Source organism: Perissodus microlepis, chromosome 12 (assembly GCF_051167445.1).
Source record: "Perissodus microlepis isolate ML-2025 ecotype Zambia chromosome 12, ASM5116744v1, whole genome shotgun sequence".
Taxonomy (NCBI): domain Eukaryota; kingdom Metazoa; phylum Chordata; class Actinopteri; order Cichliformes; family Cichlidae; genus Perissodus; species Perissodus microlepis.
Window position 1 is genome coordinate 19,890,509 of NC_140472.1, and position 15,620 is coordinate 19,906,128.

The window sequence follows — 15,620 nt, forward strand, 5'->3', positions numbered from 1 at the left end:
TTCAACAGTATCACGACAGGGGGTTATCAGTTTAATTTAACTAACTGATCACCTGAGAAGCTGTGCAAGTGCTGAAGTGCTGCTGTAGATTTCACAATTTAAGCAGTTACAGTTTTGAATCATCTTAAAATTGTGTTATTTATTGCATAACAGATAAGATTAGACGATGCATGTTTTATTTTTCATCATACTTTGAGTTAAATAGTTAATGTTTCAATGATTTTCAAAATCATTACATTCTGCTTTTTTTGCACACTGTCCCATTTTTTCTGGAAAAATTGATCGCCATTAAGGTAGTTTAATAACAAGAAAAAAAATAAATACAATAAAAACATAATGATAATAATAATAATAACAACAATTATAAAAATTCACATATAAAGTTATAATGAAACACAATGATTATTTTTGTTTAAAAATAACAATAATTTAGAAAATATAACTAAAAACAAACTGTGTATTGGTCAGCTGTTTGTATCAGCTTCAAAATAAAGAGTTCCTGAGGAAGTCACCATGCCAGATATTTACTGATTTTATGCATGTCTGCAGAACACCATGTTTTCTATATTATTACAAGATCAGAGAGTCAGTGGAAGACGAGCAAAGCTCCTTAAATTGTCCCTGGAGCATTAAAGGTTATGTCTTGGGTTTGGCTTTCGGCTTGGCTTTGAGTGAAGCGCGCCTGTATTTCTCAGTCTGGTAGACGTCTGACTCGATGGCTTCGCCAGAGTCATTGAGCGTCACGTACACATCCCCGCTGACCTCAGTGACCTTATGAACCCGCTGTTTGACACCCTTGGAGCGCCAGTAAGTCCTCAGCGGTTTGGCTGTAGGGTCGTCCACAGCTTGGTAAAGCGATTCCCCCTCTGCGAGGGTGATCTTGTACTTGTGCCAAGGACACACGATGCACAGCCGTCCATTGAACTCCTGAAGGTAACACAGGTCAAAAGATTTTTTAGATATTACAGAAAAGGTTGAGTGTCAGACTTATGCACAGCTGTTTACAGTAAACGAGTCAAAAGGTGACTGTTTTTCTTAACCAGTAATCAGAATAAACAGCAGAAAACTCACCTCAACGTCTCCATACTGTAAAGCACCACCTGAATCTGTCCATGAAAAAAAACGTGGCATTATGGACATCAACGACGAGCCGTAGAAGAACATATACTCTGCAATGTACTATGGATTATCTCAGCAGAAGCAGTACTTACGGTAGCAGTGCACGTCCATTGCATAAAGCTGCCCCTGGTGATGCACGACCAGCACATCTCTGCATCCGTTCACCAGCTTTGTCACACGGCCAGCTTTGACAATGTCCTCCTTCTTTCCAATGAAGTGGGAGGTAGACAAGTTTGAGGAGGAGGAAGAGGCAGAAGAAGTCTGAGACATTTCCTCCTCAGAGGACATGTTGCTCTCTTCTTATAGCTGATATTCTGAATAAAATGAAAAAGATTACGCTTATGAAAAGAACAAAAAGATCACTTTAATTTCTTATTTTATGTGGACTGCTTATTACACTCCAGTTACAAAACACACAAAAAACATAGTGTTTGTCTGTCTCTTTTTATAACTACACATAGAACCCCTCGGATGTCTTCATACAAGTAAAGTCACTTAATTGTCTACCTACTACTTTCTTCAGAGTAGTATGAATTATCCAAAGGAAAAGCTGTAAAACCTATGAAAATACAGTTAAAAGTCCTCTGGCCACCGGGCCTCAGGCCCAGAGGCCTGAGAGCACCCCAACCCCGGAAGGAGCCCAGCTGGGCCACAGGTGCCAGGCCCCGCCAATCGGCCACCAGGAGTGAGCCGGTACATACATGAGCGCCCAGCCCCAGACACCAAGAACCACCAATACACCAACATCTGAGGGCATCAGCCACTGGCAGGGAGTGTGGTGAGGGGAGATAGGTCTCCATACCTCGGAGAGCCTGAGATGTTCCCAGAGAGGTGGAGTCTAAGACCCAAGCTGACATATAGACACAGACGAACAGACGCATGCAGACACAACCGTGCATTCCCACCCCCATATACACAAACAAATACTCAGCACTCACCCGACGTGGAGACAGACACAAATAGACACTGTACACACATTCACACTCCCCAAACATACTCTGTATCCCAGGTCTGGGTACCCCTGCCCCAGAGGGGCAAACCATACACACACCCAGGAGATGTAACCCTTCTCTCAGGGGTGGAGGAAAGCAGACCGCCTCCTTATCTGCAGTAGCAGGGAGGCCCCGCATCCCAGACCCCAATCCGACGGCCAGCACCTCCTCCCAAATCAAAATAATAAGTGTAAATCTGGTTTCATGTTGCCCACAGACAATTTCAATATAACTGCCATGAAGAGTTTTTGGTTATTCTGGTATATTTGAGATATAGACTGATGTCATTGCTGAAGTCACATGGATGAACACTGTAAACAACCTAATGTTCTTTTTGTACAGTTATAGTTAGACATCTTCTTTTCACCAACCTGCACATTTACTGAAAAATATTTTTTATATATACCTAGATGATATTATGAATAATAATAATAATAATAATAATAATAATAATAATAATAATAATAAGAAGAAGAAGAAACTGTTTTCCTTTCCAAAGTTCATATACTGACTTAAAAAACAAACAAACATTGTAAATCCTTTCGGAAGCGATAATCTGTCACTTTGACTGGCTTTGTACAGATTATGTAAGAAGTCTGTATTTTGTCCAGGGATACTCTCCTGTCACCTGTTTTCATCTATCAAACCTGACGGAGGAAACCAGGGTTGTGTGACTAAAACACACAGAAATATGCTAGCTAATAAGGTTCACATTTACACATAAGAAACACATAACGAGTAACGCGTTCTGTTCTATTCTATCGTATTCTATTCAGCTCTATTTCTCTAAAACGCCAACTCCATAAAGCGTTTAATTACCTTTTCTGTAGTTTCACCGTGAAGTCAATGAGCGGCTGTCATGCTCGGTCTCTTTCGTTGCTGCTGAAGAGCGCTTCGATCACGTGTCAGCACGTTATCTTTCTAAAACGGGCCTCCTGAGAAAACTGGACATGTGTGAAATTATAAAACGTAAACTAAACGTCGAAGTTTCAAGAAATCTACGAGTGTCTGAGGTTTGAACAGGAAGCGCCAATGTTGTGTGTTACATCGAAATACGTCCCCGGTGAAACTATACAGAATGCGAAAAAAGAAAAAAACTTTCAGAGAACATTTCACTTCGTGGCAAATCTGTCCGAAGTAGTTCACTGTTGCGTAATTAGTGTGTATATTTGCGTGTTGAGATATTTTTTTAGTCATGCGAGGTAGACAAAACAAAATAGGGGAATAACAGAAAATTAAAAATTTGTGGGAAATGATACAGCAGTGCAGTCCGCACACACTGAAATAGCACAAGTGCATATTGAATTGAGAAAAAAAAGCTTCACACAAAAAGGAGCAATAATTATGTTAATAAGGACAAATACAATAAAAAGCAAGTACCAAGATGAAGAAGTCTATTATCACCCATTTGTGTACGTCTTGAGCATTTCTTTATATTTTGATTCCAAGGAGCCAGACTTTATTGTGATTTTTAAGTGCTTCTAGGCAGTCGTTCGGCCAGTCTTTAGGAGATTCTTTTTTCTTTTATTTTTTAAGGAAATTTGCTCCTTTTTTACTCATTTCCAGTCCCCAGTCTTTGCACTGGACCGTTTTCGGAGGAATTTCTTTTTGTTTGTTAATCTACTTAACACTGACTTATAAATCACTCATAAATGCATCTAAAGAAAGTGTTTTCTCTACACAGACAACTTAACAATGAACCTATGTTAAACTGTATGTTTAGGCACTTTGTTACTAGCAGCTTGTTGGAAAGCATATAAACTTTCCCATTTCTTTAATATACAAAATAAATAAATAAAAATAAATGCCAAAGGTAAGATACCAGCAAGAGCTTTTTTCTTTTTTTACATATTCTTTGCTAAATATAACGAAATGAGGATTGCATCACGGGTTTTGCACTGACCTGTATATTTAATTTATAGACAGTGCAACTTTAAACCACTGGCTTTCTACTTGCAATTATCTCCAAAAGCAACCATGAAGAAGCTTACAATCGTATTGGAGTGTATCAGAGTGTAAACATTTTGTCTGCCTATACGGGTGTCAAACTCATTTAAGTTAATGGGCCACATATATCCCATTTTGATCTAAACTGGACTATGCTAGAAAAACTATAATGTATAAACTAGCAAAGAATAATAACCTTGAGAGAACCATGCAAAATAAATCCAATTTTATTACATGTAAGTCTTTACATTCATTGTCATTAAATGCATCGATGACACATGACAGATCCTATTGGATGAAGAAAAGGATAAAAACTTGTATCCTGACTCACTGTAAGTGCAACAGGATTTTATGCATTTATGCTTTAAAATGTTTACTTTCCATTCATTTTTACTTCTCTGTAGCAACACTGGCCTGCATTAGCCGAACATTTTTTATTACTTAATGACCTCACTGTAATCTGACCAATGAGCATATAATAAATAATTTATACAGTCATTGTCCTCGAACAGCTATCCAGTGGGCTGAATTGGACGCTCTGGTCCCGGGACTGCATCCCCTGGAACTGTGCGACAGATATATTTGTGTCATTGTCTTTGAGGATATATGTATACAAGATTTATCTAGACTGAGTAAAACAAGCCCCCCCCCCCCCCCCCCCCCAAAAAACAAACAAACAAACAAACAAACAAAAAAACACAGTTTTAAAACTCTATATTATATTAACGCAGAAAATATACTGTAGCTCGTAGTACTGCCATCTCTCAGTATGCTGTAATACCTGTAAGAAGGCTTTCTGTCTTAGTGGGTTTGTTGGTGGGCATTAAGCCGTCCGAAGGATTATCATCCCTCTGTCATGCTGAACCGACCGGCTGTCCTTCGGAAATATGTTAACATTAACATTTCCTCTTTTCCGTGAGGACGAGCAGCGGGAAAACAAAACGCTCTTCTTCCTCAACCGTTTCCGTCGTCATGGAGACCCTCTCCGTGTACGGAAATAGTGGTCCTGCTGAAGCTAGCAACTTTGTGAAAAATCAAATTATCTATTCAGTTGGCTCTGCGTTTGCGGCTATCTGTTGCTCTTTGCGTGGTCTGGACTTGATCTGGTAAGCTTCGTAGTGATTTTCGCATTTTATAAAAAGAAAACTTATTTGTGTCAAAATTAGCGTAATCACTTCTTAAACTAAACCAAGCACAAGCATGTAAGTGGGATCCATTCAGGGGCGAATCCAGGATTTTTAAACCGTGGTGGCACAGGACGGCAGTAACAACCAGACAGGGGAGTCCAGGAAAATTCTAAAAGATTATATCTACCAGCTATAACTGGAATCATAATTACATAATTAATATGTTATGTCAATGTCTGTTTTGTTATCTAGAGAACCATGGGATTAAAATTTTTCAAGTTTGTTTCTGAATCTATACACAGTTGTAATTGACCTCAGGTCAGCAGGCAGCTTGTTCCAGAGAATTGAAAGTTTCCTCAACAGATTTAGATTCAGTTCTGGATAATAGACCCAAACCACTGAGAGCTTGACTAATAAAAATATTTTAAAGGCAATTCTGTGTTGAACTGTCCTTACGTATGTTATACGTAAGGACTCTCGCTTCTGCATTCTGAATTAGTTGAAGTCATCCGACTAGTGATTGGGATAATCCTTCAAATAGAACATTACCATAGAATAACCTGGTTTATATTAATGCTATATGTTATATTAATATTAATGCATGACACATTTTTCACAGATTCAGTTTCAAATAAAATATATTAAAAATAGAAAATGCTTAAATTACAAAATATTTTAATAGGTAGAAAGCTGTTTAGTGACATTATTAATATGATTACCAAAAATAAGATTACTGTCCAAAATGATTCCAAGGTTCCTGACTTGCTCGCAGTGTTTCAGAGGACGGATGATGAATATGAACAAATCTTCTGTCTCTGATTTGTTTAAGTAATTTCTATTTAGTGTAATGTATAATGGTATACCGATTTATTTTTAGGTTAAAATTTTTATTATAATAATAACCTATGACTGCAAAATAAATACTAGCTGAAGCTGAAGCAGTACAAAGAGCAATAAGTGCCTCCAATACAGTGGTAATAGAAAGCAACATAGCATAAGTGCTTCAGTCTAGAACTTGAGTAACTCTACTTACTTTCCAGCACTGGTCCCATCCATGCTGTCATGACCAGCTGTGACCCAAAACAGACACTGCTTGCAGGCTTCAAAGATTTATTGAACAGGAACTTAAAAATAAACATTAAGACTTGCAATGGGAAAGCCTCTGATTAGGAGGTTCATTCATTTTGTTGATAAAGATTCAGGTGTTTGATATTTGAACTTAACTGGATTCTTACTTGAATCCAGGCAAACAGGCAGGCAGTTTAGTATTTCGGTGAGTAAGTCCACAGTTTCTTTCTGCAGGAACAGACCAGCTCAGAATATCAGGTAACTACTATCCACAGGGAGAGAGCTCTTCAGCTGACAAACAGATCTACTTAGAGAAACAGGTGACTTTAGCGCAGGCAACGTACTCAGAAAACATCAAAAAGCCTTATTACCACAACCATAGATAACAATCTGGCAGAGAACAGTAGCTCGAGTTAGTTCTTAAGTGCTGATAAGTAATGATTAGATTAGAAATTAGTGCACTGGCTGAAGAGCAGGAAACCAGGTGGCTCTGCTAGGGAGTGGTACATGCCCACCTCAACATGTGGGGAAAAGAAAGTCACGGCAAAAGAGAAAGAGAGTAAAACGGGGGGAAAACCCTTAACAGCTGTAAAACAATGACACGTGATCAGTCCAGAAGCACTGGATGTTTTCACAGTGACAGTACAGATGACAGTGACACACAGATACACAGTGACAGATCTGTTCAATGGTAGATCAGTCACATTTCAGGTGATAGGAATTGGGATTTCCTCACCATTTACTTTATGCTCTGCAGACATGAATATACATTAAACCCCATTCAGTAAGTTATATAGCACAATTTGAAGTTTTGCAGTTACTAAGGCAGGGCATGAAATCCCAGTATGGACTCACCAAAGTGACTGTGGTTTATGTATGAAGGAGAAGAGGCTGTCTCTCATGCCTTACTGCAGAGCTTTTGCAGCAACTGGTCAGTCCTGTGTAGAAGCCAGCAGCTGTTTGCATGTGTTTGCTATATTTATCGTATTTGCTACTGTACAGAAATGTGTGACGACTGCAGCGCACTCCCCTTTCTCCTTGCTGGCCTAGTGTCAGATTTCGACCTGCTACCAGTATCCTCTGCTTTGCTTACCAACAACAGAGCAGTGTGGTAGTAATGACACAATGACCGGTCATTGGCTGTAAGACGAAAATACTGAGGGATGTCTCTGCCACTTACAGGGCAGGTGGAGTGAAGTAAAGGAAAAAGGGAAAGAAGAGGAAGAGAAGGAAATGACACTTTGTCTGTATGAGTGTCTGAGAGCGGTCGGGCTACAGCATCACTATGCCAGGTAAGAGCAACCACAAGCCATTCAAATTGGCACTATTCTGCTATAAAACAATTTGCCTCCTCCTTTCCTGTGCTTCAGGTTTACCTCAGTGGGTGTTTGTCGTACAGCCCACATCTCAGTGCTCACCATGGAGGACTACCCCCTGCTGGGGATACATACAATGGAGGACAGGACTCGGTTATTTCAACTTGTCCAATTTGTCAAAACTTTTGATCTGGAGGGCCTTGGATATGATGATGATGATGATTATCACTATAGCCATGGTGGACGAATCGAAGGCAGCACTATAGTGGATAGCAGCTTTTGTCATGATAGTGACAGTATTTTTGATGATGAAGATGGTAATGGAGCTGCTGTCAATAATATAATTGCCAGCACTTTTGCCAGACCATCACATGTTCGCAGGCGACTTGATTTCAGTAATGAGACCAGTGATCATCATCAGCGGTTGTCTCATCCTGTTGTTCACGTTAACATGAGTTATGCCAGATATGAGGAGTCCATTCGGAAAAAAGGATCTGCTACCTCTGTGCAACATCAATACAGGCCAAAAGCCAAGCCTGCAAACGTGACATCAAACACATTTAATCACAAACCTTTGGGTCACAAAGACAGAAAAAGAACCACAAGGAAGAAAACTCTTTATACAGAAATGGACACTGATGGATGCATGTGTAAGCCAACACCTGTTTATGAAGCAAAGAGAACAGCTGGATATAACTATGGACTACCAATGAGTACTCCTCCTGCTCAGTGCAAACAGTGAGTGTGGTCTATACTGTCCTCTACTTAAACTGAATATGTCATTGATGACAGCAGTATACATAAATGACAGTTAGAAAAAAGCAAATGTAAACACACTGATGAGACAACATTTTTGATGACTGTCATTGTCTTTATAACAGTGTCTCTTTATAATATTGAGTTTTTCTACTGTGATTGAAATTCTAACTCTAATTTGAGAGCCAGGCAAGCAGAAGAGCAGCGGATTAAGGTGTGTGTGAGGAAAAGACCACTGACATGCACCGAGAGCCGACAAAGAGAGGCAGATGTTGTGACAACTCCAGGTGGAGAGTGTGTGATTGTCCATGAAGTCAAGGAAGCCGTGGATCTCTCACAATACATACTGCAGGTGAATGTGCAGAGAGGAGACAGTGTACTCTAACCAATGTCACGGTATTTGAATTACTACTTTAAGGCCTTTTCAAACCTTTCCTGTTGCTTTTTTTGTTTTGTTTTTTTGTCCACACAGCACAAGTTCTACTTTGACCAAGTTTTTGGGGAGAAAAGCTCCAACGAAGAGGTTTATCACCAAACAGCATATCCTCTGGTGCAGCACATGCTCAAAGGGTAGAGTTGCATTCATGGAAATCTTGCTAGAGTTGTACTAACTTGATTGAGTGTGCAGTAAACAGCATATCATTACACCAAAAAAAGCAGTGCCAATGCTTTAGTTAAATGGACTTTGTGCAACTTTAATTTAACAAATTTTAAAGTATAATAAACTAAATAATAAAAAATCCAGTACAGGTTGTTAAATGAAATAAACATGCACAACAGTACATCTCAGTATGGGCAGAAAGTACAAAAATGCCCAATTTAAAAAAAGTGAATTAGGTTAAAGGTATTAATTTACACCACATTAAGGACATTGTTTGTATCAGTGTATCCTAATCGTCTATACTTCTTTGTGTGTGTGAGCACAGAGGCAAAGTCACTTGCTTTGCATACGGTCAAACAGGTGCAGGAAAGACTCACACCATGCTGGGTTCACCTGCCATTCCAGGACTGTATGCTCTGGCAGTTCAGGACATCTTTGCTCACCTGTCAGCCACACACTCATACCAGCTGGTGTTTGTCAGCTTTTTCGAGATCTACTGTGGTCAGCTGTATGACCTCCTGGACCACAGAAAAAGGTCTGTGTTTAAGTTTTGGGGGGGTTGTGTTAAAAGTGCATGCAGATTTTTGAGCTGGACGCTGCACTGGGGGAATTCATATAATCTCTATCTCACTGAGGTCATTTAGGTTTTGGTAACATTATCATAAAATTGATATGCCTGGATCTAGGATGTCCTCACTTCTTTATTTAGTATTTTGCTCAAAGCCTCATAGTCTTTCTTCTGTATTTGTATCTCTTAATCCTTCTCTTTCTTTCTTCTGCAGGTTATTTGCTAGGGAGGATGGACAGAGAGTGGTTCACATTTCAGGGCTGCGAGATGTCAGAGTGGACTCAGTCAGCTCTCTGCTAGAGGTTTGCCTGATTTTCTTTACAATAAGTTATATTATTAAAAAAAAAATCTGTGACATATTAGTGTTTCTGGCTTATGATCCATCACAATTCACTGGCTACTTTAGTGTGTGAACTACAGAAAGAAAAGTGGTTAATTTTAATGTGTGTGGCTGTATTTCAAGAAGTAATGAGAAATAAAATTTACTGATAGGTCAAGCAGGGTCGCAGGACAAATTAATCTACTTCAACACCAAATAAAGTGTTTGAGGTTTGGAGCGTTATGACTCAGGTCAGTAGTAAAGCATAAGTATATGTGAGTGTATCAACAAATTATAGCATTGACCAGATTACTGAAAATAGTATGTAATGCTAATGTGAAGGCCCCAACCATAGTAATGTGAGCGGACCTCTCCCTCCATGATCATGACCAATAACATAATAAAATTCTTTCTTCATCACTTTGTGCATGCAAATCAACATAGATAATCTCACAGTAATGACTCTGTTAAATGCTTTGAAGTTAATATTGTTCAGTCCATCAAGAATGATAATTTGGTGAAATTGTATGCAGTGTGTATGATGATTATGCTTTGAAAATGGAAAAGGGTCCTTAAAATGCAGAATATGACCTCAACTTTGAATACAATTTGGGTGAAGATCTGTTAGGTCATTATTTTTTGTAACTTTGACTCAATCTGACCAATACTGTGGGAGGCGAAGCAATTCCTGTGAATTCTGGACAGACAGACAATGGCGTGACCTCATTGCTTCTTGGGAACAGATGAGCTAATGCACAGAAAGATTCCAAGATCTTTTCTCCCTGGAAATAATAAGAAACAGGTCCCCAGCTATAACTGAACTGAGTGTAGCAGTTGTTCTTGCACTTCACTTTTATATTATGGTCTCACAGGTGTACCAGTGTTATCTTAGGTTGGGGTAAGTCACAATATCAATATGATCTGATACTGAAATTTTTATTAAAATATGCAAGCACTCTAAACAGATTCCCCCAGCAGTTTGACTTACCAGAGTCATTTTGATAGTGTTGCTGTCTCATGGGCATTTTTTTTCTGTGATCCCCACCTCTGTCTTTAATAACCTTAAATACGTGAAATATTACCTAACAGTAAGTTAGATTTCTGCAATCTCCTCAACCTAGTAAGAGTAGTTTCCATCTCTCCCCTCTTACTCAGGTGATTTCTCAGGGTACAGCCGAGCGGACACAGGGGATGAGTGGCGTGAATCCACTCTCTTCTCGATCCCATGCCTTGCTTCAGATTCAGCTTAGAGATTCAAACCAGCAGATAGCTGGCAGGTGAGTGACAGGTAACGCACTTCATGATGTTACTTTTTTCTTTCTCTGAAACCATACTTGAATTATTGATTAGTAGATCAAACAAGGCAACAGTGTCGGTGTAAAATGACTGACCTAGCATGTGTGTGTGTGTGTCTGTGTAGAATGTGGTTTGTGGATCTGGCAGGAAGCGAAAGAGCATCCGATGCCAAAGAACCTAACAGGCAGAGCCGCATGGAGGGAGCTGAGATCAACCAGAGTCTGTTGGCTGTAAGCTATACAGATACGTGCTCACACACTAAGAGGCCCAACATAAAGTCAAGGATGTTCATTGACATTGTTGATTTTTATTTCCCTCAGCTTAAAGAATGTATCCGGTCACTTGATCAGAAACAATCGCACACACCTTTTAGGCAGAGCAAACTGACTCAGGTAGTAAAAGCTGATGGAAATAGTGACACGAGTATGCATCATATAGCTGATTTTCTGGTTTCTCCACTGATCCTCTATGTTTTGATACTGAATTCTTTTTCTAGGTTTTGAAAGATTCATTTGTCGGTGACTCAATGACATGCATGATTGCCAACATTTCACCTGGTCACACAGCAACGGAGCACACACTTAATACACTGAGATATGCAGACCGGTAAGTGTGCACATGTCCAGGTATAATGAGGGGAATTTAATATACTGTATTAGTTTCTTAAAATATTTATTGATATCTTTATTGTGTAAAGCCATGCCGGGTTTCAGTCCTCTGATTTTATATTGTATGAAAGGGAAAATTCTATTAAATTCAGTCTTTACAATCAAGGTTTCTTTAATATTTTCAGGGTAAAAGAGTTGAAAAGGGAAGGAGGGCTGAGAGGAAGAAGAAGAAACAGAGGCAAGACAGCAGCCTCACCCAAACAAAACCTGTTCAGCAGCACCACTGGTAGCACTGTTAGCAGTAGAGGGAAAAGTCCTCCAAAGAAGCCAAAGTTAACAAGACAAAGCAATTCTTTCGGTCCCACAACTCCTACCACAAGGTCACCCGTGAGGAGTGCATTTCTCTGCTCCACACCCAAGAACACTAAATGTGGAGAGGAAGCAAATGCGAGACGGAGGGGAGAGATCAGACTTGAACATATTTCTCCAGTTAGAGGTTGGCTGAGAATAGGTGACAAAAGGCATCGGAGAAATGGAGCAGATGAATTAGAAGGGGGGAGAACAGGAAATGACAGTTTAAAAACTATGGAGAGACAGTCTCTTAGTCAGCAAAGCCCCAGGGCAGTGCTTGTGTCGGGACAACCAAAAGACAAGCGTGTATGGAAGGTGCAAAAAGAGGGAGAAGCTCACGAGACTGATTCATTTTTTACTGAAAGTAAATTTGACTCCTGTTTCAGAGAAGAAGAACATGAGCAACATGCTATGAAAGGTGGAATAAAAAAAGGTGGAGAGAATGGAGATGCAAATAGTAAAGGGGAAGGGATAATACAAAGGGAGTTACCAAAGGCCAATGAAAGGGATAAGGAAAGAGAGAGGCATCTGAGATGGTATCACAAGCAGCTGCAGCAGTTTATGCCCTCTTCTGCTTCTTTATCCAGCCAACTCTCCTCACCCTCTATATATCCATCTCCCTCTTCCTCTACTCAGCCTTCTGTCTCTCACCTCTCCATTTCTTCCCATGCGAATCATGGTTTGGAACTGGTTTTAGATGGATACACAACCAGATCTGAAGATAGAGTTAATGGTAACAGAGGATGGGTGTTTTCTCCCAGCGCTGAGATTCTGTTACAAACTGAAACCTCTTCGATCTCCAATAACATTAGTGAAGAGGATGCTAATGGAGACAGTGGTGGTGTTGGGGAAAACTCGAGGGCATCTTTGGAAGGAACATGGACAGGATTTGAACAAGAAAGGGGTAGAAACGAGAAGAGGAGGTCGCTTGAGGCAGCAAGTGAAGAAAGACAAAGAAGGAAAGAGAGGAGGCCAGCTGAGGTGGAGAGGGGAGAAGGTAGGTGGGTGTGGATCTCAAATGGGACAGCAGGTGCTGTCTGCTTTGACACAAGTGAAACACAATTGTGTCACAGCTCTGATTCACAAGACAGACTGGAAGTGGGTGTGGCAGGACTGAATGCCTCAGATGACCCAGCTGATGGAGTGTGGAGTGCTGGGAAGGGGGGAGCAGCTCAAAAAGGGTGTTTATTGTCTGCTCACGTGAACAATGAGGGCAACAGCCTCATGCTTAGTGCTTAGTGCTGCCTCTTTTGAATCAAAGTGTACAAGAGTCATCCCAGAGGCAGTACCATCAAACACAGAGAGAGAGAAAGAACTATGGTTTGTTGCTAATCCTAAACTGCCAGCTACATTACCTTCCACTACTTCCATCACACCTACTGAGCCCCTTAACAAACCACCAGAAAATCCAGCTCACACTCAGCTACATAACCATTCAGAAGTCAAAAAGTTGGTTTTACCTCAAAATGAGACTCAGGTGGATTCTTTTAGCTCCATCATGGAGCCCCTCAGCATCTCCCAGCTTCAAGTGGATCAACAGGCTGCTACAATCTCTTTCCTGCGAGGGGACAACAAAAACACCTTGCTCAGTCCTCTTAATGAGAATAGAGAATACAACAAGTGGGAAGAGATGGAGGAAGTTGTAGAGGACGAGAATACAGGTTTGCAACTGTCTTTCGTGGAACTGCCACAGGTAAAGACGCACTACCCTCCCTTATGTGACACTACGACAGCTACGAATCAAACAGAGGGAAAACAAGACGTACATCTCAGTAATTGTTACACAGGTATAAGTATAAATTCTGATGGTCGTGTGTGTGTGTGTGTGTGTGTGTGTGTGTGTGTGTGTGTGTGTGTGTGTGTGTGTGTGTGTGTTTGAACAGGTCTGTCCACAACCTTGTTTTGTTTTCCTGTGCAGGTATTCCTGAAGATATTTTAGGCTCCTCACAGGATCAAGATAGCAATCAGAAGCAAACACCACCAGCTACATTCAACAAACCTCCTACATCACCACTTAAAAAATCTACATGCACTTCTGTGCAAGGGTTACCCAGTTTACAGGATTTAATGACAAATGATGCACAAGTTCCACCAGAATATGCACATGATAACCACGAAAAACTTCCATTAGCTTCCATTTTAACACCACAATTAGAAAGTGTCTCAGGTTACACACCAGCAAGCCAGTGTCACACAGTATATTCAAAGCATCCCTCCAACTCAACCTCTTCACTCCAACCAAACAATCTTGGAGAGTTTAATGATGACGAAAGCACCACTAATCACCACGTTAGACCCACGATCCAGCTGTTTAAGCTGGACGACTTAGACCACGCAAAGTAGGTTTTGTTAGTGTAATCATCCAAAAAATATTAAAATAACACAAACATATTCTTGTGTATTTAATAATATTAGAATGATGCACAAAAAGGGGTTAGTTTAATAAAACATTAATGCATATTTTTTTGTACCCATTCTAACTTTAGGTGGTGTATATTCAAGGCCCACTGGGAGCAGCTAAAAGAGATGGAAGCTTTATGTCGTAAAGAGGGGAAGCTTCTGTGCCAGCAGCCTGATATGGTGAGAAATAAAAGCAACAAAAGCAACTCTTTACATTTTTTAAATGTACATACTCTTTTTCTGTTAGGCATTTGGAGAATATGTCCAGCAGCTGGAGGAAATCATGGAGAAAAAGGCTCGGTGTGTACACAGCATGAGAGCTCAGCTGCAGCCATATCTGAAGCCCATCACCTCAATCCACCCACAGGGAGCAGACAATCACAGATCAACTAGTTGAATTTGAGTTAATAATACTTATGTTTTTGTGCAGTGTTTTCAGTGACAACAGTAACTGCAGCTTGTTACATATATGGCCATATATGCTTTGTTATGTTTAAGTAAATTGCACTTGATGTGTTTGATGTCAAAATGCATGATGCACTAAGGGTTTTACTGGTGAAACGTGCAATCATATGTTTTTCTTTCATGGTGACAGTAATATATATGGAATTCTGATTGCTTAGCAGACTGTTTTCTAGTGTTACATTTTTAAGATTTCAAGATTGCTGATATCTGTTATGTTGTGATCTCTGAATTTTAAATCTTCCTCTTTAAATGTCAGTGTTTAACTTTGGGTAATGTGTGCGCATTTTTCCACAGAGTGCAACTGAAAATGAATAAAACAAGGACTAAAAAAAGTATACCCAAGCACCTATTTGTATTAAAATTATAGCACATCCTTCTACATTTTTATCTAAGCTCAATTTGACATTGAGTTTTGTGCTGACTCTTCTGATAAATAATATGAAAGCAGCATGCATGAGGAGAACAAAAAAGTGGTGGAAGTGACAAGGTGGAAGTGGGATTACATCAGGGATTGGCTCTGAGCCCCTTGTTGTTGTTTGCAGTGTGATGGGCAGGCTGGCAAATGATGTCAGGCACGGGTTTCTGTGGACTATGATGTTTGCAGATGACGTTATGAACTGTAGTGAGAGTAGGGAGCAGCTGGAAGAAAGATGAGAGGTGGAGGTACGCTCTGCAGAAAAGAGGAAT

General features: G+C 40.1%; 1 protein-coding gene and 1 pseudogene across 2 annotated transcripts; one reads left to right on the forward strand and one right to left on the reverse strand.

Moving 5' to 3' along the window:
• LOC146376220 (Rieske domain-containing protein-like) lies at positions 1-3,254 on the reverse strand. Its single transcript, XM_084947096.1, has 4 exons — positions 2,931-3,254; positions 1,212-1,433; positions 1,072-1,106; positions 1-927 (listed from the first exon to the last, which is right to left on the reverse strand). The coding sequence occupies exons 2-4, from the start codon at positions 1,405-1,407 to the stop codon at positions 637-639; spliced, it is 522 nt and encodes a 173-aa protein (XP_084803222.1). The 5' UTR covers positions 1,408-1,433; positions 2,931-3,254; the 3' UTR covers positions 1-636.
• A 1,812-nt stretch (positions 3,255-5,066) lies between these two features.
• On the forward strand, positions 5,067-15,268 carry LOC146376221 (kinesin-like protein KIF24; annotated as a pseudogene). The gene is made up of 15 exons (XR_014801849.1): positions 5,067-5,164; positions 7,436-7,545; positions 7,624-8,307; positions 8,509-8,677; positions 8,798-8,895; positions 9,252-9,461; positions 9,709-9,796; positions 10,969-11,090; positions 11,234-11,339; positions 11,430-11,501; positions 11,606-11,715; positions 11,903-13,855; positions 13,987-14,407; positions 14,555-14,648; positions 14,716-15,268. The product of XR_014801849.1 is annotated as a kinesin-like protein KIF24 (transcript).
• Positions 15,269-15,620: the final 352 nt, after the last annotated feature.

Bases quoted from the DNA above. Each gene is read 5' to 3' on its own strand.
- LOC146376220 (XM_084947096.1), bottom strand. From the start codon at position 1,407: ATGTCCTCTGAGGAGGAAATGTCTCAGACTTCTTCTGCCTCTTCCTCC. The intron at 1,107-1,211 runs GTAAGTACTGCT...TTTCATGGACAG, and splicing joins AATGGACGTGCACTGCTACC to ATTCAGGTGGTGCTTTACAG. The intron at 928-1,071 runs GTGAGTTTTCTG...TGTTACCTTCAG, and splicing joins TACAGTATGGAGACGTTGAG to GAGTTCAATGGACGGCTGTG.